At 40.7% G+C, this 22,540-nt stretch overlaps 2 protein-coding genes across 4 annotated transcripts in view; both read left to right on the top strand.

The window, feature by feature from the left end:
- Nucleotides 1–2,517: 2,517 nt before the first annotated feature.
- idh3b (isocitrate dehydrogenase (NAD(+)) 3 non-catalytic subunit beta) lies at nucleotides 2,518–18,624 on the top strand. Of its 2 annotated transcripts, none has more exons than XM_047347903.1 (11): nucleotides 2,518–2,630; nucleotides 5,500–5,673; nucleotides 5,789–5,909; nucleotides 7,832–7,892; nucleotides 7,976–8,108; nucleotides 8,276–8,409; nucleotides 8,567–8,669; nucleotides 8,876–9,022; nucleotides 10,248–10,342; nucleotides 10,445–10,505; nucleotides 17,496–18,624. In XM_047347903.1, the coding sequence occupies exons 1-11, from the start codon at nucleotides 2,589–2,591 to the stop codon at nucleotides 17,571–17,573; spliced, it is 1,149 nt and encodes a 382-aa protein (XP_047203859.1). In that variant the 5' UTR covers nucleotides 2,518–2,588; the 3' UTR covers nucleotides 17,574–18,624. The 2 variants fall into 2 exon arrangements, with proteins under 2 accessions (XP_047203859.1, XP_047203858.1); XM_047347902.1 differs by lacking the exon at nucleotides 17,496–18,624 and adding an exon at nucleotides 14,236–14,563.
- Nucleotides 18,625–21,404: 2,780 nt separating this feature from the next.
- Nucleotides 21,405–22,540, top strand: part of ptpra (protein tyrosine phosphatase receptor type A) — a 47,592-nt gene continuing 46,456 nt past the window's right edge. The window contains exon 1 of one of the 2 annotated variants that reach the window (XM_047347900.1): nucleotides 21,405–21,959. The gene's annotated coding sequence lies outside the window, so the exon portion shown is untranslated. The remainder of the gene's footprint in view (nucleotides 21,960–22,540) is intronic. The other variant, XM_047347899.1, reaches the window with a different exon arrangement.

The following is a 22,540-nucleotide window of genomic DNA, read 5'->3' as shown; positions in this document are numbered from 1 at the left end:
TGGTGGAAACAGAGGCTGGGGACTCGGGGTTGGACTCTTTCATCACCCAGGCTGAAGTCACCGAGGTGGTTAAAAAGCTCCGCTGTGGCAAGGCTTCGGGGTTGGATGAGATCCGCCCTGAGTACTTCAAGTCTGGATGTTGTGGGGCTGTCAAGGTTTACACGACTCTTCAACATTGCGTGGCGAACTGGGACAGTGCCTTTGGATTGGCAGACTGGGGTGGTGGTCCCCCTTCATTAGAAGGGTGACCGGAAGGTGTGTTCCAACTACAGGGGGATCACACTCCTCAGCCTCCCTGGTAAGGCCTATGCCAGGGTATTGGAGAGGAGAGTCCGGCCGATAGTCGAACCCCGGCTTCAGGAGGAGCAGTGTGGTTTTCGTCCCGGCCATGGGACACTGGACCAGCTCTATACCCTCTACAGGTTACTCGAGGGTTCATGGGAGTTTGCCCAACCGGTCCACATGTGTTTTGTGGACCTGGAGAAAGCATTCGACTGTGTCCCTCATGATGCCCTGTGGGAGGTGCTCCAGGAGTATGGAATCGGTGGCTCTTTACTAGGGGCCATCCGGTCTCTGTACAAGCGGAGCAGGAGTTTGGTTTGCATTGCCGGCACTAAGTCGGACCTGTTTCCGGTGCATGTTCGACTCCGGCAGGGCTGCCCTTGGTCACTGGTCCTGTTCATAACTTTTATGGACAGGATTTCTAGGCGCAGCCAAGGGCCGGAGGGGGTCTGGTTTGGGGACCAGAGGATTTCGTCTCTTCTTTTTGCAGATGACGTGGTCCTGCTGGCCCCCTCTAGCCAAGACCTACAGCATGCACTGGGGCAGTTCACAGCCGAGTGTGAAGTGGCTGGGACGAAGATCAGCTCCTCCAAGTCCGAGGCCATGGTTCTCGACCGGAAAAGGGTGGCTTGTCCTCTTCAGGTTGGAGGGGAGTTCCTGCCTCAAGTGGAGGAGTTTAAGTATCTCGGGGTCTTGTTCACGAGTGAGGGAAGAATGGAGCGGGAGATCGACAGACGGATCGGTGCGGCTGCCACAGTAATGGGGGCACTGTGCCGGTCCGTTGTGGTGAAGAGAGAGCTGAGCCGAAAAGCAAAGCTCTCGATTTACCGGACGGTCTTCGTTCCTACCCTCACCTTTGGCCATGAACTTTGGGTCATGACCGAAAGAACGAGATCCCGGATACAAGCGGCTGAAATGAGCTTCCTCCGTAGGGTGGCCGGGCACTCCCTTAGAGATAGGGTGAGGAGCTCGGCCATCCGGGAGGGGCTCGGAGTAGAGCCGCTGCTTCTCCACATCGAGAGGAGCCAGTTGAGGTGGCTCGGGCATCTATACCGGATGCCTCCTGGACGCCTTCCTCGGGAGGTGTTCCAGGCACGTCCCACCGGGAGGAGGCCCAGGGGACGGCCCAGGACACGCTGGAGGGACTATGTCTCTCGGCTGGCCTGGGAACGCCTTGGGCTCCCCCCGGAGGAGCTGGAAGAGGTGTCTGGGGAGAGGGACGTCTGGGCGTCTCTGCGGAGTCTGCTGCCCCCGCGACCCGGTCCCAGATAAAGCGGAAGACAACGAGTACAAGTACGAGTACGAGCAAAACTTTTTGTGATGGAAAATGAACATTGCACATCACCCTGAACTCACGATTCTCACATGGAAAAAGGTGGTGGTAACATCATGCTGTGAGGGAGGCTTTTTTTCAGCAGGGAAATGGAAGCTAGTCAGACCTGATGGGAAGATGGATGAAGCTTATCATCCATTTTCCTAGCTGTTCGAGTCTACAAAAATGTGACCTTCCAGCAGGACACTGACCCTAAACATACAATTAGAGCAACAATGGAAAATTGTAGATCAAAGCAGGACCATGTGTTAGAACAGTCCAGCATATATGACGGTTACATGTAATTTAAGCAGGGGCTAGATTTTTGTTCTTGGGTTGGCCCTGTACTATATAGTCTAGTAAAATGCATAAATAATAAATAAATGCATAAATTAAAAAGTTAAATACATACACATCTAACATGCCACACTACAATTATGACAACCCACATAGAAAACTTCAGGAAAATATTTTGTAGCCATCCATCCATCCAGGGCTGCAGGGAGCCTGGTGCCTATCTCCAGCAGTCACTGGGCAAGAGGCGGGGTTCACCCTGGACAGGCTGCCAGTCCATCACAGGGTAGAAATATAGTAAAAGGAGAATATTATAATAATATAAGTTTACCACAGAGACACACACAAGTGCTATAAACTGTAGCCAGAGACGAGGATGGAATTATCAAATGTTAAAAAATACAATGATATAAAAAATATATTATTTATAGTACAAGCCTAATTTAATGTGCTTTTAAGCAACAAATTCATTAAAATACATATAATAATAACAATAATAATAATAATAATAACAATGGCAAAAGCAAAAAACAACAATAATAATAATAATTATAATAATAATAAATTATTTATTCTTACCATTTTCATCCTAAAATACGTAATTCGGTATATGTCCTGTTGGGGGCAGAGTTGCCTCTCGTTTTGTGGCACTGTACCAGTAATCTGCCACAGAAGAAGTCGTCAGGCTTCTACTGGAACGATGGCGGCCGCCTTGAGAGGAACGTTGGTAACATTGGTCAAGGTGAGTGCAGAGAGGATTCCTGCAGGATAACAGTGTAATTACATCTGTTAGAACTGAGTGTTGGGGTTTGTCAAACCCAGACTGTCATAGAAACTATCTGAAATGTGGCATGTGTTATTGCTATCCAAGAGCCCCCATCGAAGCATTAGCAGAGAAACACTTGCGAAAGTTTAACAAAAAAGAGGATTCTTGTAAATTGTCTGGTTGACGGAGTAGAGCTAAATTCATCAGTATCTTCCTGTATTGTATCTCTGTGCGATCCTGGCCCTTCTGGTCATCCTGGTAACTTCGCTTATGTGGCAGCTGTTGTCATTTAAATGGTAAAGATCAAAGTAACATGCTTGACAACAGCATTTCTCAGTTTTAATTTTCAACAATTAAATGTTTTCAACCCTTTTTCAGGCTGGGACGTCAAAGTCACACCCATGTCCACACCCTTCACACCCATGCATCCAGCTACCTACCACAGTGACTTTTTGACAGATAATCTTTTTATTTTACATTATCATAGAGGCATCGCTGTAGAATCTATTTGATTATTTTATCTCTTAATATGGGGCAGGATCCCACATGTGACTTACAGCATTAACTGGCTAATTGTGCTTACCACTTTTGTTTAAATATGACATATAAGAATCTGATTTATTGACCAAGATTGTGTGCACAAGCAAGGAGTTTGACTTCAGTTTCACATGCTCACAGTGTAGAGACATTAAGTATAAATATTAAATCATTATAAATCATTAAATCATCTTTATTCGTCATTGCACATGTACATTACAACGAAATTTGTCCTCTACAATTAACCCATCCCTTACAGGGAGCAGTGGGCTGCCATTGTGCGGCACCCGGGGGGCATTCTGGGGCTAAGGGTCTTGCTCAGGGACCCAGAGTGACAATCTGTGGGATACAAACCAGGCACCTTGTGTCCCGTCCAGACGCAAACCTCCTGTTCTAACCACTAGGCCAAATATATGAACTTTAGAGGAAATAAAATAAAAAATGAAGAAATGATGTACATATATTTGTATGTACACCACTATATGTTTCCTTTTTTAAATAAAAGTAGTGCAAATAAGCTTATTTCATTTCAAAGTGAAGAGGCTGACTACTCAGGCATTAAGGTTTTCATTGTGTCCATCAGAGAGACAGTCTCGGGAAAGAAACAGTCTCTGTGGCAGCTAGTTTTTGCAAATAGCACTCTGTAGCTACTTGCTCTGTAGTGATCTGAAGATAAATGTCTAAACAGTTTGCGTCCAGGATGTGTGGGGTATGCAGAGATGTTAGATGCCTTTTTCCTGACCCTAGACCTGTACAAGACCTAGATGAAGGGAAGGTCAGCCCTGATGATCTTCTCTGCAGACCTGGTTGTTTGTTGCAGTTTGGACCTGTTCCTTTTTTGTGAATGAGCCAAACCACACAGTGATGGATGTGCAGAGGACAGACTAAATAATGGCAGTGTAGAAGATGGCCAGGAGCTCCTGCTACAGGTCATACTTATTCCAAATAGTGTCATTAGCTGTCCCATCTCTGTCTCTATATCTACGGTTCCTTTAATGCACTTTCAGATGAAATACTTTGATTTGATATACAACACTATAGAAAACTTTGCTAACACACACTAACATTGAGTGTGTATCAAATTGATGTTGGCTGGTTAATTGGTTGGTTTATCTGCTCTGGTAGCGGTCCTGCAATCAACTGCTTAACACACAGCTTTATTTTAATTTTATTTTTTCTCGTGTTCTGTCTGGCAGAGTAGCACACAGAATTGTTGTCTCAGTGCAGCGAAGAAGCCCAACAGGTTTACTTTCACAAGTGGACCTTTATGGCTAACACCATAATGCTTCGCTTAATGGATATACAAAACTTTATTAGATACCGCTTTGTGATTAGTTCAGTTGCAATGGACATGGAGACAGAAATGAAAAGGAAAAAATAGAAGCAAGAAAAAGAGAGAGGTCAGGCAAAAAGGAAGAAGGAAGAGAAGGAGAAAATAATAAAGGAGAGAAAGAAGGATGAAGAGAATACAAGATAACACCTTAGAAGACTGCTTCTACATCTGCAGAAACATATATAACAACAGCAATGTTGCAGAAAAGTGGACGGTACTAATGAATGCAAGATGTATTTAGTGTTAATTGCGGCTCAATATAGAAGATCTCTGTATCTGTTAACACCTGAATCTAAACACCTGTGTATACAAGGTTTCTCCATAAAAAAATATGCAATAGTGAGTGTGAGGAGCCACAGGCCTGGACCTGCGAAAGACACGGAGGAGATCTAAGCCACAGACATCCAAAGGCCCCTGAACACGGTAACCCCAGGAGAACCACCGCCGGGACTACCGCAACCCCCCCTGACACCACCAATACACCAGCGATGATGTAGATAACTGACCTATGTCTATTAGAAAGTGAAAATCCTGACTTACAGAGTTGGGGGTACAGCTGTCTGCAAGCTCTGTTTATCTGTGAAATTGTTATTTTTTAAAATCTGCTAATTTGTTCACAAGCAGTCAGTCTGTTAGATCTAAAGTCATATTGTGTGTAGTTGTTATATAAAACTGCAAATTGTTATATATGCAAATAGGTAATTTGTGCAAATATCCGGTAATTATATATAATTAAATATCAGAGCAATTCCTTGCTGTCTCTCAACAATTTAAGCCATCTAAGTTCTTAATATCTCTAAAATAAAATGCAGAAAGGGTTAAAATTCTTGGAGAACCCCTTCAGGTATCTGAGTAAAACACAATTTGTTTTCAGGATGTTTGGAGGATGTTTTGAGATTTGCAACATTGATGGTGGAGAAATGCAATCTACTAATAATTTGTTGCTGTAACTTTGTGCTTGCTGACATCTCTCAGGGCCTGGGAGGCGCCCGCATGCATCAGCTGGCCTCTCGACCTCTAAGTGTTTCCGCAAGTCTCTGCGGACAAGAAACCCCACCACCCCGCGCTGATGGTACCTTCAAAGTCACTATGGTTCCAGGGGATGGAGTGGGACCGGAGCTGATGACTGCAGTCAAGGATGTCTTTAAGGTACCTTTAGAAAGGACAGCAATGAAGTAATGACCTCCTCTCTCCTGTTTACTACTAATATGCAGTATTATATGTATATATTCTTAATTGCATATTTTTTTGCGCTTATCTTAAGGCAGGTGACATCCCTGTTGAATTTGAGGAGTTCCATCTCAGTGAAGTCCAGAACATGGCCAATGAGGAGAAATTAGAGCAGGTATTGACCTCCATGAGAAACAACAGAGTGGCCATTAAAGGTAAGGTCATTTTCTTTAGTTCTTCTGTCATTAAAAATACGTCATTTAAAAAGTGTAATAGAGTATGGAATTTGATTTAAATATATATTCAGGTCTGGATAAGTCCACTGTATTTCTAGACTTTATTCCCTATCCAGTTGTTTAAAGGCTCCTTCCAGCCATCCAGTGGCGGCCGATAATCCTGACAGGCTTCCACAGCAGAGAGATCGCCTATAAGGCACATTCTATCCATTCAGTCTGCTCACACGCATCGAGCTGGGACCACAGCACACATTTTTCTGCCTGCTTTTACCCCTGATTCCCGGTCGGTGGAACGTCAGCATCAGTCTGCAGTAGTTGTGGTCAGTTGGCAGGGCAAGTCGGAACAAAATCTGTTAGTGTGGGGAGGTGAAGACTGCGAGTGTATGAGGGGAACCGACCCAGTTCAACGTTCGTCGCAGTTAAACAAACATGTTTGTAGTGATCACGGTGGATCACAGACCCAACTTCAAACACATGTTGCTGATAGCCAATGAAAAAAAAGGAGCCGGGATATAGCAACAGCTGTGAGCAAACTATACAACATTACGAACATAAATGCATACCTAACTAACTACAATCACATAAAAAGAAACAGACAACAGAGAAATATTCATATTCAAGACTAAAACACAGTAACTAATAAAGGACTCATTGAAATAACACAATTAACCCATAAATTTTGCACGATCCAGCCCATACATGACATTGACGTTTGTTCAGATTATAACATTTTTAGATTACAGCCAACATTTAAAGTTATTCCGAACCCAAGAAACTCAAAACCACAAAAAATTTTCTAAGCTCTCACCATGAGGATAACAAAGAATTCAGTCAACAGTACACAAATTATAATCACTTGTCTATTAAACGCAAAATACTTTAAATTGCTTCTTTAATTTGATGGGGGAATGGAACAGAAATATTAACAATTCATAGTCTGACTAATCTTCTATTTCCGCCACATAGTGGTATGTTTGATCCTTTAAACTCTCATCCTTGTGAGAGTTTCCACAAAAGTTTGTCCATCAAACACATCGTCTCAATCACACTGTAGTTGAGTTGAGCTCAAGACAATGACGTAAGGCAGGGGTTTTTAAACCAACTCCAAGAGTGGTTAAGGTTGAGTTAGTGAACATTTAACTGGAGGTTTGCGCTCTTCATAAGGGTCTGGATTGTCCAACAATAACTCCCCGGTCTATGCCTCTATTTATTGGGTCAGCATGGCAAACTTTCACAATAGAAGCCTTATCCAGGTATAAAGCACTCTGAACTTCATGAAGCAAATTTATACCTCTTACAGTATCTTGTCTGCTCTAAAACACAACTGTCTGAATGCTGGTGTGTGATTGGTTTGCACACAATAATCAAGATACTGTTACATATGTGTTAGAAAGCAAAAGTGTATTTTAATGTTATTTAGTATGATCATTCTTGACATAATTTTGGCTTTAACATTAGCAAGACTTAATTTGAGCTTGTTTGTTTTAAATGGTTTTATTGTGTTTATTCTTTTATCGTTTTTATGTCATATTTATTTATGCTTTTTCTTTTAATGTATGTTTACAGTTTGCAGTAATTTGCAGCACTTTGTTTTCAGCTATGGTTGTTTTAAAGCACCTTCTAAAAATAATTTGGAAGATATGAAATTACATAAATTGTTTTTGAGTTAGGGCAAAACAGTTTTAAACACAATGTTCTTCATTTCTTAAGAATGGCAGCATAACGGTTAAAGAGTTACAATTTTATGTTGGGAAACCATTAATAAAATTCAAATCAGGATGTTACTTAGAAAATCATGATGTGACATTTTATCCATCCATCCATCTGAGGTCAGACCTGAAGAAATTATTGCTGTAACTCATAATCCTTAATAATTTTTAATGCTCTTCATTGTCAACTAGGAAAGATTCACACACCAATGGAGTACAAAGGGGAGTTGGCATCTTATGAAATGAAACTAAGGTAATCATTAAACAAATACAATTTTAAGAAATGTTTATATGCTCTGTTTAAAAAATAAGCGTGCATCTCTGCTGATTCCCCAGGCGTAAACTAGACCTGTTTGCTAATGTGGTCCATGTGAACAGCCTGCAGGGCTACAACACTCGCCACAACAACCTGGACCTCGTCATCATTCGTGAGCAGACTGAGGGGGAGTACAGCTCCCTGGAGCACGAGGTAAACAGTTCCCATCAGGACTGTTGTCAGCAGGAAATTCTAAAAGATACACTGCAATTAACATCCATCATACAAAGTTAGAAAAGTGATTGCTCTTTTTACGTCATGCTTTTAGTCCTCTTTTTTCGTTCTCCAATTTGAATAATCTCTTTTGGACTGTTTCGTAGAGTGCGTCAGGTGTGATCGAATGTTTGAAGATCATCACCAGGGAGAAATCACGGCGCATCGCCAAGTTTGCCTTTGACTACGCCACTAAACTGGGTCGAAACAAGGTCACAGCAGTTCACAAAGCAAATATCATGTGAGGACATTTTTAACACAAATTCCTCCTTCTCTACCCAAGAACGTTGGACTCGTTTTTTTTCTCTTTCTGTTAACCTTTACAACTATGTCAATTGCGGTAATAATTTGTTCCACAATTACAGTAATGTCTATCGTTATCTATTGTATTATTCCAGGAAATTAGGGGATGGCCTGTTTCTGCAGAGTTGTGCAGAGGTGGCAGAGCTGTACCCCAAAATCAAATATGAGAACATAATCATCGATAACTGTTGCATGCAGGTATTTACAGCCTTAATGTTTCTTCCTACTGTCTTTATTGTGAGCTAATTATTTCTACCTCACCACATTATTACAATTTTGCTGTTGCTTCTTTCATTAAGTTGTAAATGCTATGGTCTTCACAGTTGTTTTTTCCTTCCTTATCTTTATTTTAGTTTGTTTCATATTTTATCCTTAATCTATTTCTTGCTTGTGTTTCATTGCAGCTGGTCCAAAACCCCTACCAGTTTGATGTACTGGTCATGCCCAACCTTTATGGGAATATTATTGATAACCTGGCAGCAGGACTGGTTGGAGGAGCCGGAGTCGTTCCAGGGGAAAGTTACAGTGCAGAATATGTTGTGTTTGAAACTGTGAGTTTCTTTAATAAATCAGATCCTTTGTTTGAATGTTATCGGTTTCATAGCTCAGCCAGTCTGTCCCGCACACACTGTACAGGCAGAAGCTAAATATAAGACATAAAATAATCAAACATAAGATATATAAAATAACAAATGAACCTGTATTGTTATTAGATTAAATAAAAGGGAGTAAAACCACTAAATTATAAAGTAGCGACATACAAGTAATATGTAGGAAATTCACACAGTACTTGTTAGCTTAGTTTTCAAAAAAGAAATGTAAAAGAAAACTTTACTAATTATTTTGAAAAAAATGACACGGTATATGATGTTAAAAAAATTCAAATGAATTTCATCATTATTTTTTAATTGTTGGACAGGAGTTACCCAATGGTAGCACAGAACCAAAGGATAAGGAAGGTATAAATTAAAATGTGATCAAATTACTGGCCAATCTCTTTTCTTTTTTCTTTTTCCAAGATCTTAACGAGGTAATTTCAAAAGCTTCCCAGTTTTCTAGGAAAATGCAAGTTACTGCGGGTGTTTAAAGCAGACGGGTTTACCTCCGTGGCAGAAATGCAGTTTGTTTCCTTGGCAGAAGATATAGCAAATGCAATGGATGATGGTGAATTTACTGTTAGACGTTTTATTGACTTTAAAAAAGCCTTTGACACTATAGCCCAAAGGGTTACCTGTGGTGTGCCACAAGGTCCTGTGCTAGGCCGTAAATATTTTATATCAGGAATGCATCATTTATGTAGAATAAATGATTTCATTTCAATTGATAGATCTGATGTATCAAACTGCCTAAAGTTAACTATTTGCTGATGACACAACATTATCTCTTTATGATAAAAGTTTGAAACAGCATCTGAGTACAGTGGAAAGAGATCTGATTGTCTTTAAAAAAATAGTCTGACATAAATAAATGTATAAACACTAAATTATAGCAAATCAAAACTATCACAAAATATTTTTTTACTTTTATACTGATTGTCTAAAACTAAATATAGCAGCCTAGAGCCTAGCCTTTTTTACTTGCTATTGAACCTAATTTTCTACTTATTTGTAATGCCTCTTCAAATGTTATTAATGGTTGAATAAATATAAGGATCAAATTGTATTCATTCTTCTTTGAGGGGTCAGAATTAGTTTCATAAATGCAAATGTAACATTAGGATGAGTTTTGTTACTGCACCTACATTGGTTGGTTCACTTCCTGCTTCTTTCCCTTCAGGGAGCTCGCCACCCCTTTGCACAAGCAGTAGGAAGGAACATCGCCAACCCTACAGCCATGCTCCTCAGTGCTGCTAACATGCTGAGGCACCTCAAGTGAGTCTGTTTCCCAATCTGTTTATGAACGGTTACAAAGTAGGTTGCTTCCTTTTGAGATAGCCCTGGCTGCCTTTTAATTGTTACTGCATTCTACTTCAGTCTGATGTTCCACTCTCAAATGGTATCAGAAGCTGTCAAGAGGGTCATCAAACAAGGAAAGGTAACGTATTTGTTGTACCTAGGGTGTTTGAAAGCTTTATGCTTATTAGTGAATGCACATAGCCACTAAAAAAGCTAACCTCATTATCACACAATATATCATATAATGCTAATAATAACCTTCTGCATCTTGGAGGGGAAGTAACTTTGGGAGATTTAGCTGAATGTGAATGCCAACAGAACTTACATACTCTTACACATGTTCTTTAAATAACATGTTTGTATGCTCTTATTTGCAGGTCAATAACTGAAAACTTTATACTGAACATGCAGCCACTGCAAAAACAATGATTGCTATAAAAATTAAATACAACTTTATGTTTTTTGAGCAACCCTTAACATCTAGACTTCAGAGTTTGTTTTTTTCTCTAAACAGTTAAGTAAAGACAATGGTGTATGCATGTGAGGTAACATTAGCAGTTCTTGGCCTACAAATTTGACAGCCTGCCTTACAAACCTGTGTGTTGGAGAGCCTTTGAATCACTAGCATTTAGACTGCAAATGCACCAGACCTCTTGCATTTCTATGCTGCTTTTTCTATCTTTAACATTTTCATGCCATGAATAGTTTTTCCTTGACCCTTTTTTTAGAAAATGGTTTGAAACTAACTTTTTACTCTGTTATCATTAACATCAAAACTTCTTTCAGGTCATACTTTCCATCCAAGATATAAAATACAGTGTAAAAAAAAAATTCTTATTAGGACCCAACAATACAAAACAATATAACTAATAATAAAACACATACAATTTCAATTAAATAAACATTGCTGATAAAAAGCTTACAACTATTTATCCATTTATCTTTAAATGTTAATCATTATGTAAATCAAATTTTATGCCCTTAAAGGGAAAACAAACTGACCTTTTTTTCTTACAGATTGAGACTAGACTTTTCTAACCATGCTGCAATAGACACCAAATATTGAGAGCAAAGTCATTACAAACTACATATAAACAACAAACCTGCACCAGGACACAAATTCAATTCAATTCAAAAATACTTTATTCATCCTAAAGGGAAATTAAATGTTGTTGTAGCTCATATTATGTAGGTTTCTTCAAAGAGCCGTTGTAGATGCTGATGGCTGTGGGCAGGAAGGATCTCCTGTAGCGGTCTGTCTTACAGCAGATCTGAAGAAGCCTCTGACTGAAGACACTATGTTGTTGTAGGACAGTCTCATGAAGAGGATGCTCAGGGTTCTCCATAATGTTCTTCATTTTATGAAGAATCCGTCTTTCCACAATGATCTCCAGAGGTTCCAGAGGAGTCCCCAGAACAGAGCCAGCCTTTATCAGCTTGTTGAGCTTTTTTAAGTCCCTGGTTCTGATGCTGCTTCCCCAGCAGATGATGGTAGAAGAGATCACGCTCTCCACAACAGACTTATAGAAGATATGCAGCATCTTGCTGCAAACACCAAAGGACCTAAGCTTCCTCAAGAAGTACAGTCTGCTCTGTCTCTTCTTGTAGATGGCTTCACAGTTGCATCTCCACTCTAGTCTGTTGTCCAGGTGAACACCGAGGTATTTATACTCTTCCACCACCTCCACTTCTTCTCCCATGATAGAAATAGTTTTTGACTTATTCCTGTTTCTCTTAAAATCTACAAGCATCTCCTTTGTTTTAGTCACGTTCAAAATGAGATGATTGTTTCCACACCTTGCCACAAAGCGGTCCACCACCTTCCTGTACTCATCTTCTTGTCCATCTCTGATCCACCCCACGACTGCAGAATCATCCGAGTATTTCTGCAGATGACAGGAGTCTGTCTTGTTCTGGAAGTCTGAGGTGTACAGAGTGAAAAGGAATGGTGAGAGTACAGTCCCTGTGGTGCTCCTGTGCTGCTGACTACCTGGTTAGACTCACAACCCTTCAGTCTCACAAACTGTGGTCTGTTTGTCAGGTAGTCTTTGATCCAGGAGATTGTTGAGGCCTCCACTTGAGTCTTCTGGAGTTTCTGACAAAGCAAATCAGGTTGGATTGTATTAAATGCACTGGAACAATCAAAGAACATGATCCTCACAGTGCTGCTGGCTTTGTCCAGCTGACAGTGGGTTTGTTGAAGCAGGTGTATGATTGCATCTTCAACTCCAACTCCACAGCGATAAGCAAACTGAAGGGGGTTCTGATAGTTTATTGTTTGCTTACTCCGGTGGGCCAACAGGAGTCTCTCTAGGACCTTCATGATGTGAGATGTCAGGGCAACAGGTCTATAGTCATTGAAGACTGATGGGTGAGTTTTCTTTGGTACCGTAATAAGACAGGAGGTCTTCCACAACACTGGAACCTTCTTCTGGGCCAGGCTAAGGTTGAAGAGGTGCTGCAGAATCCCACAGAGCTGCTCTCCACAGGCCTTCAAGACTCTACGGCTGACATGATCTGGACCTGCAGCCTTATTCCTATTCAGTCTCTCCAGTTGTCTCTTCACCTGACTTCTTGAGACACACAGGTGGAAGGGGGAAGCAAAGGAAGCATCAGCATCTTCTGATATGGTTGAAGCCAAACATGTAGAAGCAGAAGGGTCTGGGGCTGAGGTGGAAGATAAAAAATGTGAGGTGTTACTGGACAGCTGTGGGTCCTGTGGGTCAAAGGAGGGTGGGGTGTCTGTTTGGATGGGAGCAGGAGAGGAGGATGCTGAACTGAACCTATTGAAGAATATGTTCAGTTCATTGGCTCTGTCCAGACCTCCATTGGTCTGATCATCCTTCTGCTTGAAGCCTGTGATCTTCTTCATCCCTGTCCACACATCTCTGATATTGTTTTGCTGGAGCTTGCTCTCCAGCTTCCTCTTGTACACCTCCTTGCTGTCTCTTATCTTGACTTTAAGTTGCTTCTGTATAATCCTCAATAATTCTCTGTCTCCCTCTCTGAAGGCTCTTTTTTTCTTGTTAAGCAGGTCCTTCAGGTCCGCAAATGTGTGTGTATACATATATGATGAAAAGAAATTGGGCCAAGAATGAAGCCTTGAGGTATTCCAGGATCAATTAAAGAAAAAAAAAGACCTGTTCCATAAGTCTCCAAGCATACTCTGGACAAAACCTGAATTGTTAGTAATTTATTGATTCTTAGTGGTTCATTAAGTGTCAGAGCCTTCTCCAAAACATCGGAAAATAATACTTTTCTGCCTTAGATTAATAAGCTGGTCCAGATTTAAAAAATATAGTAATTTAATGTCCGCCTAATGTTATGTATGTTACTGTGATGAACCACAATAACTTTGCTCGTATTTCAAGCATTAACTGTTGTAGAGCTCTACCAGGGGTTATTATTAATAGCGCGAATGTACCCCACACATTTAATGCGTATCACTCAAGTAAATGCTGCTGAATTAACTATCACAATCCCAGCTGCATGTTCTGAAAGCAAGCACAACCCTGTGATTTCCCCAGATCGACATACTGTATATAAATGACTAAATGCTCTTCTAATGGGGTTTGTAGTTTTACGTTTAGTGTGAAACCATCTGAGAAAGCAATACCACCTTAAACACAACAATTAAATTAGATGACCCCAACCTCCACCAACACCAACCTCCACCAACACCAATCTCCACCATCCAAGCCTGCTGTTTGTGATGAAATTATTGGAAAATATTACAATCCTTAAAAAAGCTGACTGTACGTGATGGGTTTGTTCCTCCACTTCTCCTTTTATTCCCTTCTCTCCCTCTACCCCGTGTGTGTGTTTGTTTTAATGTTTGCTTGTACACATATGTTTTGTGCACATCCCAGGTTCGAACACAAGACCTTGGTGGGTACTGTACCACTGGCGACTTTGTGCATGCAGTTGTGGAGAACCTGCGTCACCGACCCGCCCAATAAGATCCCACCTGCCTCACTCCTTATTCATGTTGCCCTAAATGTGGACTTGATCCTAACATGACCTGAGGGCATGTTAAGACTGACACCCTCCCCCATTTTATGTTGTATCCATGTGTGTTACGCTGCTTTAATATTAAAGGCCTTAAATGTTTATGATCATGTATTTGTGGTTGAGATGATTTAAAAGCAGTGATTTGAGACCCACTTTGGGAAAAAATACACAGTTTATGCAGATTTCCATCCTGCATTTTGGTCTTCTTTTTCCTCTCCCTGCCTGCGGTCCCTTTACCTCCATAATCATTGTTTGTTTGTTTTTTGTCTCATTTTAAAAATAGATCAAGATGAGCATTTTCAATAATTCTGGGTTAAACCATTAAAATAGTGCCCCAACATTCTCATTATAAAAATCTAAATGTAAAGTGTTTTTTTTTTGCTACGTGTTTTTTTGCCACATCGTAACTTGATTTTTAGCAGTCAGTCTTGTTTTTTGAGTTTCTGTTTGAGAATCAACACATAAACACACATATTCCAGACTAATAAAAAGGGACAGTGTTACTGCTTTTTCGACATTAGTCCATGTTAGAGGTGATTTTTAACAAAAACGGATCATAATCAAATGTTTAAAGGTGGATTGTTTTTAGTTTGCTTTTACAAACAACATAGAGGTATCAAAGTTTATACTGTATGCTTTATAGACTCACGCCTAAATTAAGGCATCAAATAATCTTACATTTTGAAATTAGACAGATCTGACTTAGTTCAGATGCCAAGAAAGTAGTGATAGAATCAAGCAAACCTCAGCCTTGTCGTGATTTGTGGAACAGACAGATTAAGTCCTTTCTCTTCAAGCATTTTCAAGTCAAATATTTAGCAAATTTTCCAGAATGTTATAGAAAGTACAGAGTTTTGATATGGAAAATTGTAAGAACCCTTCACATGTCACAACATTAATAGTAGCCTTTTTTGAAAGAATTTAACTTATGGGATATGGTTGTGCTTTTCTTAAAATGTACTCGTTATATTGTCGATTGGTTATGACGGTGACATAATTTAGTTAAAAGCAACCAAATAAAGTACAATTTCATGCAAAAGGGATGTACCTTATTTAAAAATACATTCAACATTATTCATGTTTCTTGGGCTCCCTTATGAGTTTTTAACTTTTGTTACTGATAAGACATCTTTCAAATAATCTGCTGTAGGTCAAACTGATAGATTCTTATTTAAAAAACACCTTGTTTTTAATTCTTCGTCAGCTATAACACTATGTGCCAAGTACTAAGTGGCCAGAATATTTTTTTTTTTTGCATAACCTTTCAGTTAAACAAATGTTATAATGTACTTTTTGTAAAATGAAAGAACCAATGGCCCAAGTAGAGGTTAAACTTGGCACTATGAATTACTGTTGAACCAGCATCCATGGCTACTTTATCCCATCATTTATGACTTCCTTGTAATTTTATTTTATCAGCATTCATCATCCCAAATACAGGATGCTCCTCTCTGACAGCATTTAGCCTAACCCTATGTAACCAGAAGGATGGTGTTGGGCAACAGCCAGGGTACACCCTGGACAGTTTGCCAGGCAATATTGAGACACACAGATTGGAAAAACATGCACACACACCCAAGGGCAATTTAGAGAGACTAATTAACCTAAAAGTCATATGTTGTCGTTTTGCCTTCTTTTTGGAGCCTCTTTTTGCATATCTTCCAATTATGGATTTGGTCAGCTGGTCTCTCAATGCAATTGATCAAATTTTCTCGAGGAGAAGACCTCCGGACGGGACGTTTTTCTCTGGATACACAATGGACTCCTGGAAGAAGAGGAAGATTGTGTGTTTGTCGATAATGTCAGTCAAGGATGTGAAAGATATGTATATAATTGGATTTTTGATATCAGGGTTTCTGCTTTTTGGAGTCACCTGGCATATCGAGATATTCAGAGAATGTCAGCAGCTGTTCTGGCAATTGTGAAGCTGCCTGGCATGTATGATGGGATCTTCAGGACGATCAGCACTCAGACTGAGATGTTACGTGAGCTGTATCGCAGACTGGATGTGATCCTTACAGAGGCAGGTTGCGGCTCCTGGACTCAGGGGTGAAATGGGATAAATCTTGGAGAAAGTTGTTCGCTTTGATATGGCGAAAGACCAGGAATTTGGCTGTTTGGATTCGCCTTTGGGAAGCACCAGCGAGACTCTCAAGGCTGATGGAAAATTAAGAGTCAGCCTTACCCAAATAATTTATGTTTTTCTGAATCTGGCTCCCCTGCATGGCCTTGATGGCTGGCTATCTTCAACTTCTCCTGGAAGTTATGTAAACATGACGCTCTGCTCCCTCAGTCCCCTCCCTTCCCTGAGGACATCTGTGGAGCTGCTCAGAATGGCTGGTCGATGAACATTCCAACGTACCATCAAAGACAATGGCCTCTGTGACAGTGCTTCGTGGACTCACTTGCACACACACACATGCTCAACATAAACATATGCACCCCTCACACCACCTTCACCGTTCCCAGCATGATGTTGTTTTGTCAACTTGTTGCTTCTTTGTGCTGAGGTTTTTTGCTATCTCAAACTGTATCCTGCTAAGGATAGTGTGAAATATGATTTTTTTTCCTCTACTTACCTAATGTGGTCTCTTTTCTCATCTAGCAAGGGCAGCGCCTGTGAGTGGGCAGCAAAGCCTCGGTGACCCGTCCCCCTCTTGTCTTGTGTCATGTCTGTTTGGATGGGTTGTACTGGAATTCTAATTTCCCCTCAGGGATCAATAAAGTACGTTTGAATTGAATTTCATTTAATTTGGACTGTGGAAGGAAGCCGGATTACCTGGAGAGAACCCATGCATGCACGGGGAGAACATTCAAAGCTGAAAAACTCAAACTCGGCCTTCTTGCTGAAACACAACACTGTAAACAATAACCATCCAAATTAATAGAGGCACTTGAAGTATATACCACTGTTTCACAGCTTTAGAAGGTATGCATTTCCAAATAATCATGAAAATGAAGAACTGACATTCTCACAGCGTCATTACTCACCCTGCTAAGCTTGTTCTGTGAGTACTTTTATCAAAGGCTCTCTAACATGCAGGCCGTAGTACTGTATGTGGACATGTGCTGCAGCAGCTGTGCATATGGTAACTTGCTGTCCTTATGTTTGCAACAGGTGCGCACCGGAGACCTGGGGGGCTATGCAACAAGTGATGAATTCACCCGGGCTGTCATTGCTAACCTGCCGGTCTGAGCTTTGTAAATGCAATTCTGTCAGCTGCTGAGACACAAACACATGCCTTTTTTTTGTCTTAACTTGCCTTCTATCACGCTGACTGCACTGTTTCAGCAATGTATTCCTGCAGGAGCTTCCATACTTATTTTACCTTTAACACAGAGGATCTGCACCAATATGTCCTCACAATTTGGTTTATTTATTTATTTATTATTTACATTTAAGAGAAAAAGCATAACAGTAACAAACTTAGTAGGTCTTAATTGACTCAGTTTCAGCGCAACAGCTTGGATGCACACCAACCTTTGCTCTCTTGATCCTGTAAAATTCTGTCTAATGGCTTTATTTCAGGTCATTAAGCAGCAGTCAAAACGTGATGGATGTATACTTCTGATTATTTATTAACTCCAGGTTTTACCATGTCGCTTCATTTCGGATGAGATGTGAATAAAAATGAGATATAACAGCTAGAGTGTGAAGCAGCTGCAGGACTCTTAATGGAAAGCTAATACATTATTTAGTGATATTAAACGTTTATCACAGCTATGGGTGGCTTAGTCAGCATGTTTCCTCAGAACAGGAGCAACTAGAACTTACAAAGACTTTTCTAAGGCATTGAATGTTTATTTTTCCTCACTGTATAACCAAAATGATGTATATTATTTGCATTAAACTATATGACTTTCCTCAATGAAACACAGAATATAAGATAATGAGACAAAATTTAACTCAACCTTTAGGAAGTATTGTTTTATTCATTTAAAGTATTAATGCAGAGCTGCAAAATTTAAAAGTTCTGCTTTCAAACACTTTATATCTAAAGGCCTTTATTAGTACAAAATATTTTGCTTCAAACTGTTAAATTCATTTTGTTTTCTATGTTGTGACTTAAGGTAAAATAAAAAATATGTATATGTTAGAGGAAGCTTAGAAAAGCCATCAACCACCACAAACTTATGCAACATAGCGATTGATCTCAAAAGTGTACACACCCCTTTGACAATGATAGACTTTTGTGAGATTAAAAAAATGTATCATAATAAATAAATCACCTTTATTGTGACATATATACTGTGAAATTCATCTGACAAAGAGGACAATGTAAAAGGAAATCTGATTACCTGGTTAGAAAGTGTGCACACCCTTTTACTTAAATTGTTGAAGCACCTTTTGATTAAGTTTCAGCAATCAGTCTCCTTTGGTAGAGTAAATCAGCAGACTACATCGTACATATTTTCTTTCAGATTTTACTTTGGACTCTTGTAGCTTCCTCAGATTATCCTTGGATTAAAATGAAATCCCCTTTCATCTTTACTTTGGCGGATGCTTGAACGTTCTGGGTCAAAAACGACAAATACTTGTTCTATCTGAAGAGATGTAACCCAAAGCATGATGCTGTCACTACCATGTTTCACAATGGATATGGTTTATTTTGGTGAAGTACAGTGTTTTTGTACCAGACTTATCTTTTGTACTTGTTATTCTAAAAGTTCTAGTTTGGTTTCATCAGACCATAACTTCTTTAGAAGAAAGGGCTTATGTTTTACAATCGTACTCGGAGCATGTTGTCACCCGTAGAACACATGGTTGGTGGGAATTCCTGCAGCTCTGTCATTATAATTGAAAGCTTCACTGATCAGTTTCTGTCAGATTTTGTCATTAGTTTTAAAAAAATATGTGGTTTTTGTAATGTCACTGTTGACCCATATTTTCTTCAATTATTTATGTAATTTGTTTGGGCAGCGGAGCTGAGTATTGCCTGTTTTCCATTTATTGTTTCAGCACCGCACCGCTGCCTTTACTCAGCACAAAACCTGTTGTGTTTCCACAATCAATCAATCAATCAACCAACCAATCAATCAACTTTGTTTATACCCATGTAGATTTGATTACAGTAACGAGAGTCAGCCTTCTCTAAAAAAAAAAAACAAGACATATTAAATAAACATACGGAAGACACAACAAATTAAAAATTACAGGTGTTTATTACTTTAGAATAATATAAATTTTCCAGACCACTCTCTCATCCACAACTTTTGCTACAGTGACCAAAAATGGCATCCATGATTTTTAATCTCCACCACGGCTTTTGATCTGACCCGCTCTGGCCATTGTGGTCCTTAATATTTTTGTAGTGGCCCTTGAGGTCTTTTTTTTTTAGCTTTTCCTGGCACTGTCCTAATATGGCACTAGTGACCTTTATTCATCAGTAACTGGACAGACGGTAGGGCAGGGATAGAAAGGGAAGGTGTGCAGTAAATGGCCCGAGGGACGAGAATCGAACCCAGGACAGCAGCACTGAGGGCTGAGCCACATGATGCCCAGTCAGGTGCTATTAATTGGAATGGATAATTAAAGGTTGAAGAAACAAGACATATTGGCAATTTAATAGTTTATTCATTCAACAGACAGAGGCCTAAGTGGTCCATGAGAGAACCATACACAACCACAACAGCCTGTCAACTCCTCATGCTGGTTACTAACTTGGCCACACACTGCTGTGGGAATGGATCCAATTCTTCCACCAACAAAGCAAGTCAGGAATGTGGCTGTGTTGGTCACGCCCGCATGAACTGCAAGCCAAAGCTGATCCCACAAGTGGTGGTTGGGGTTGAGGTCAGGACAGGTCAGCCCATAATCGACACTCTTGGATGGTATAGTTCAGTCTCCAAGAATGAAGATGTGAGTTTGCTACTGGTTGTAGAATTCCCTTGTTGATATCTCTCTGCACTGAAATTGGCTCCAGTGATGACAAGCCTTGCTGCTTCAGTGAGAGCGATGCCACTCCTCATCATCACACTGCCTCTAACAAAAGCTTTGGCATTGGCAGACAGGATTTATCAAGTTTATCATGGGTGCCATGATACACTTTTATCAGCTGTTCAGCCCGCAAACACGTTTTCCTAACAAACCTGGCATCATTTAAGAATAAATAAACAGGATATAACAATATAAGATAAAATTAATTTCCTAAATGCCACACACTACTTACAAAACGTTAGGGATATTCAACTTCTGCATAAAATTTCAGGATGAACCTAAAATGCAATATAACCCTTACAGGTGAACTTTTGATTGCACACGTTCAACTGTTAAATTTTTCAGCTTTGTACGGAGTGTAACGGCAAAATTCACAACAGTAGTTTGATCCAGGAATCGACCAATAAAGTTCCCGGTTCAATCAGAATTGGTATTCAAACAGTCCTCATCATACTTCTCACAGTTTGACATCATGATATCAAGACACATAAAAATTGATCAACAGTACCTCGTCATTGCATCGTCTTGCAATGGAGTGGCCTGCACTTTCTCTGGACCTGAATCCCATAGAACAACTATGAGATCAGCCCAGTTGGCGTCTAGAGGCTCCTGACTTTGTACCCCAGAACCTTCATGACCTGAGGGTTGCCCTTCAAGATGATTGGGATGCCATGCCTCAACAAACAATTAGTCAACTTGGGAACAGCATCAGATGCTGTTGTCAAGCTGTAATTGAATTGAATTGAATTGAAGTGAAATGAATTGTAATTAAATTGAGATGAGGAAATCACCTGCATGCTTCCATTTCAATGCCCTCCTTTTCATTATATAATATCACTGTAGCGTGAACTTTTTATTTTTTTCATAAATTTAATCCGAAAGCCAAATATCCCTAACTTTTTGAGAGTAGTGTAGATAGCTTGTCAACGCTTTCATAGATAATTAAGTTTATGCATATGGTTTTATTTCAGTCTCAGTGTGATACAAATTATAATTACAGGTATCATTTCCACAATTGAGGTCCAAAGATTTGTAAATGTTTAGAATGCTTTGTTGAAATGAATGCAGGGGGGGAAAAAAAAAAACTTCCTAGATGTGCAATATATGAGCTGGGACATCCCCCTGCTGAGCGCTGCAGTATGCTCCATGCAATATGAAGCTCTGCCAGCGGGGGGCGCTACCTGCTATGGAGAAACAGAGTGGAGCGGAGTCGGGGCCTGGCATGGGAATTTTTTTATGTGCTCTCCTTCCCATTCTTCCTATGCAGACAGACACACAACATGGCGGACTAGAATAGTCGGCCGACGCGCCCGGATACAGCGGATAAACTGTGGGGGCTTTACCATCCGAGGAGGCAAACAAAGGACCCTCCGACCTGATAGCACACACGGGAGAATTGATATATTTTCAGGGGGAGCCATCTTTATCTGGATTTATCAGGAAAAACTGATTGCGAAGTGTTGGCAGCGTGTCCCAGGTTGCGCTTCCCCCCCAACCCCGCTCTCGCTCCTCTCTGTTCCCGGGGTGTGGAGACAGGGGCCGGGTTGGAAAAACGTGGAAGAGAAGGACCGGATCAAATTCCCCCCTCTTTTGGCCTTCATTTCTCCCGGAAAGGCTTCCCCTCTGGGCGCCGCAGGAGTTGTGGTGAGTTTACTTGTGTTTGTTGCGCAAAAAAGCCGAATCCCCACTTGTTACAACCTCGCTGTTTACGAGCATGTTTCCTCTCGCTGTGTCGCCCACAAACAAGCACTTTGTCCCCCCTCCTCCTCCTTTAGACACACAGAGAGCCCCTTATATGTCAGTGGAAATGGACAAGAAGCAGGGTCGAGTTCAATACTTGTAAACCATGAAATTTTCAGAAGTAGCTCGGAGGCAGGGAGGGATTTTCTTTTTTGGGAAGGGGGCTGAAAGGGGGGCTCCGCTGTGAGTGCGACAAGCATAGGAAAAGGGAGCCAGAATTGGGGCTGTTGTGCCAACACGGATGCGGTTGCAGTAGCAAGGGAACAAAGAGGGGGTCTCTGGACTGACTCACTGGAAAGTACGCTGTATTGATCAATGCTTTGTTGTTACACATTTAGAAAGAGGGAGATGGAGGGGAGCGTTGAGGTGGGTCCGTGGGTGGTGGAGTAGAAGGTCTTCATCGTGGATCTGGTCGCTGCGAACATTAAAATGTATTCTGAATCAAATCACAGCGGCACAAGCTTCTTCCGATGCTGGCTGAAACA

The sequence above is a fragment of the Girardinichthys multiradiatus genome, chromosome 20 (genome assembly GCF_021462225.1).
Source record: "Girardinichthys multiradiatus isolate DD_20200921_A chromosome 20, DD_fGirMul_XY1, whole genome shotgun sequence".
Taxonomy (NCBI): domain Eukaryota; kingdom Metazoa; phylum Chordata; class Actinopteri; order Cyprinodontiformes; family Goodeidae; genus Girardinichthys; species Girardinichthys multiradiatus.
The sequence above is the reverse complement of the archived record's forward strand: the minus strand, read 5'-3'. Positions and strand labels throughout refer to the sequence as shown.

Bases quoted from the DNA above. Each gene is read 5' to 3' on its own strand.
- idh3b (XM_047347902.1), top strand. From the start codon at position 2,589: ATGGCGGCCGCCTTGAGAGGAACGTTGGTAACATTGGTCAAG. The intron at 2,631-5,499 runs GTGAGTGCAGAG...GACATCTCTCAG, and splicing joins CGTTGGTAACATTGGTCAAG to GGCCTGGGAGGCGCCCGCAT. The intron at 7,893-7,975 runs GTAATCATTAAA...CTGATTCCCCAG, and splicing joins TCTTATGAAATGAAACTAAG to GCGTAAACTAGACCTGTTTG.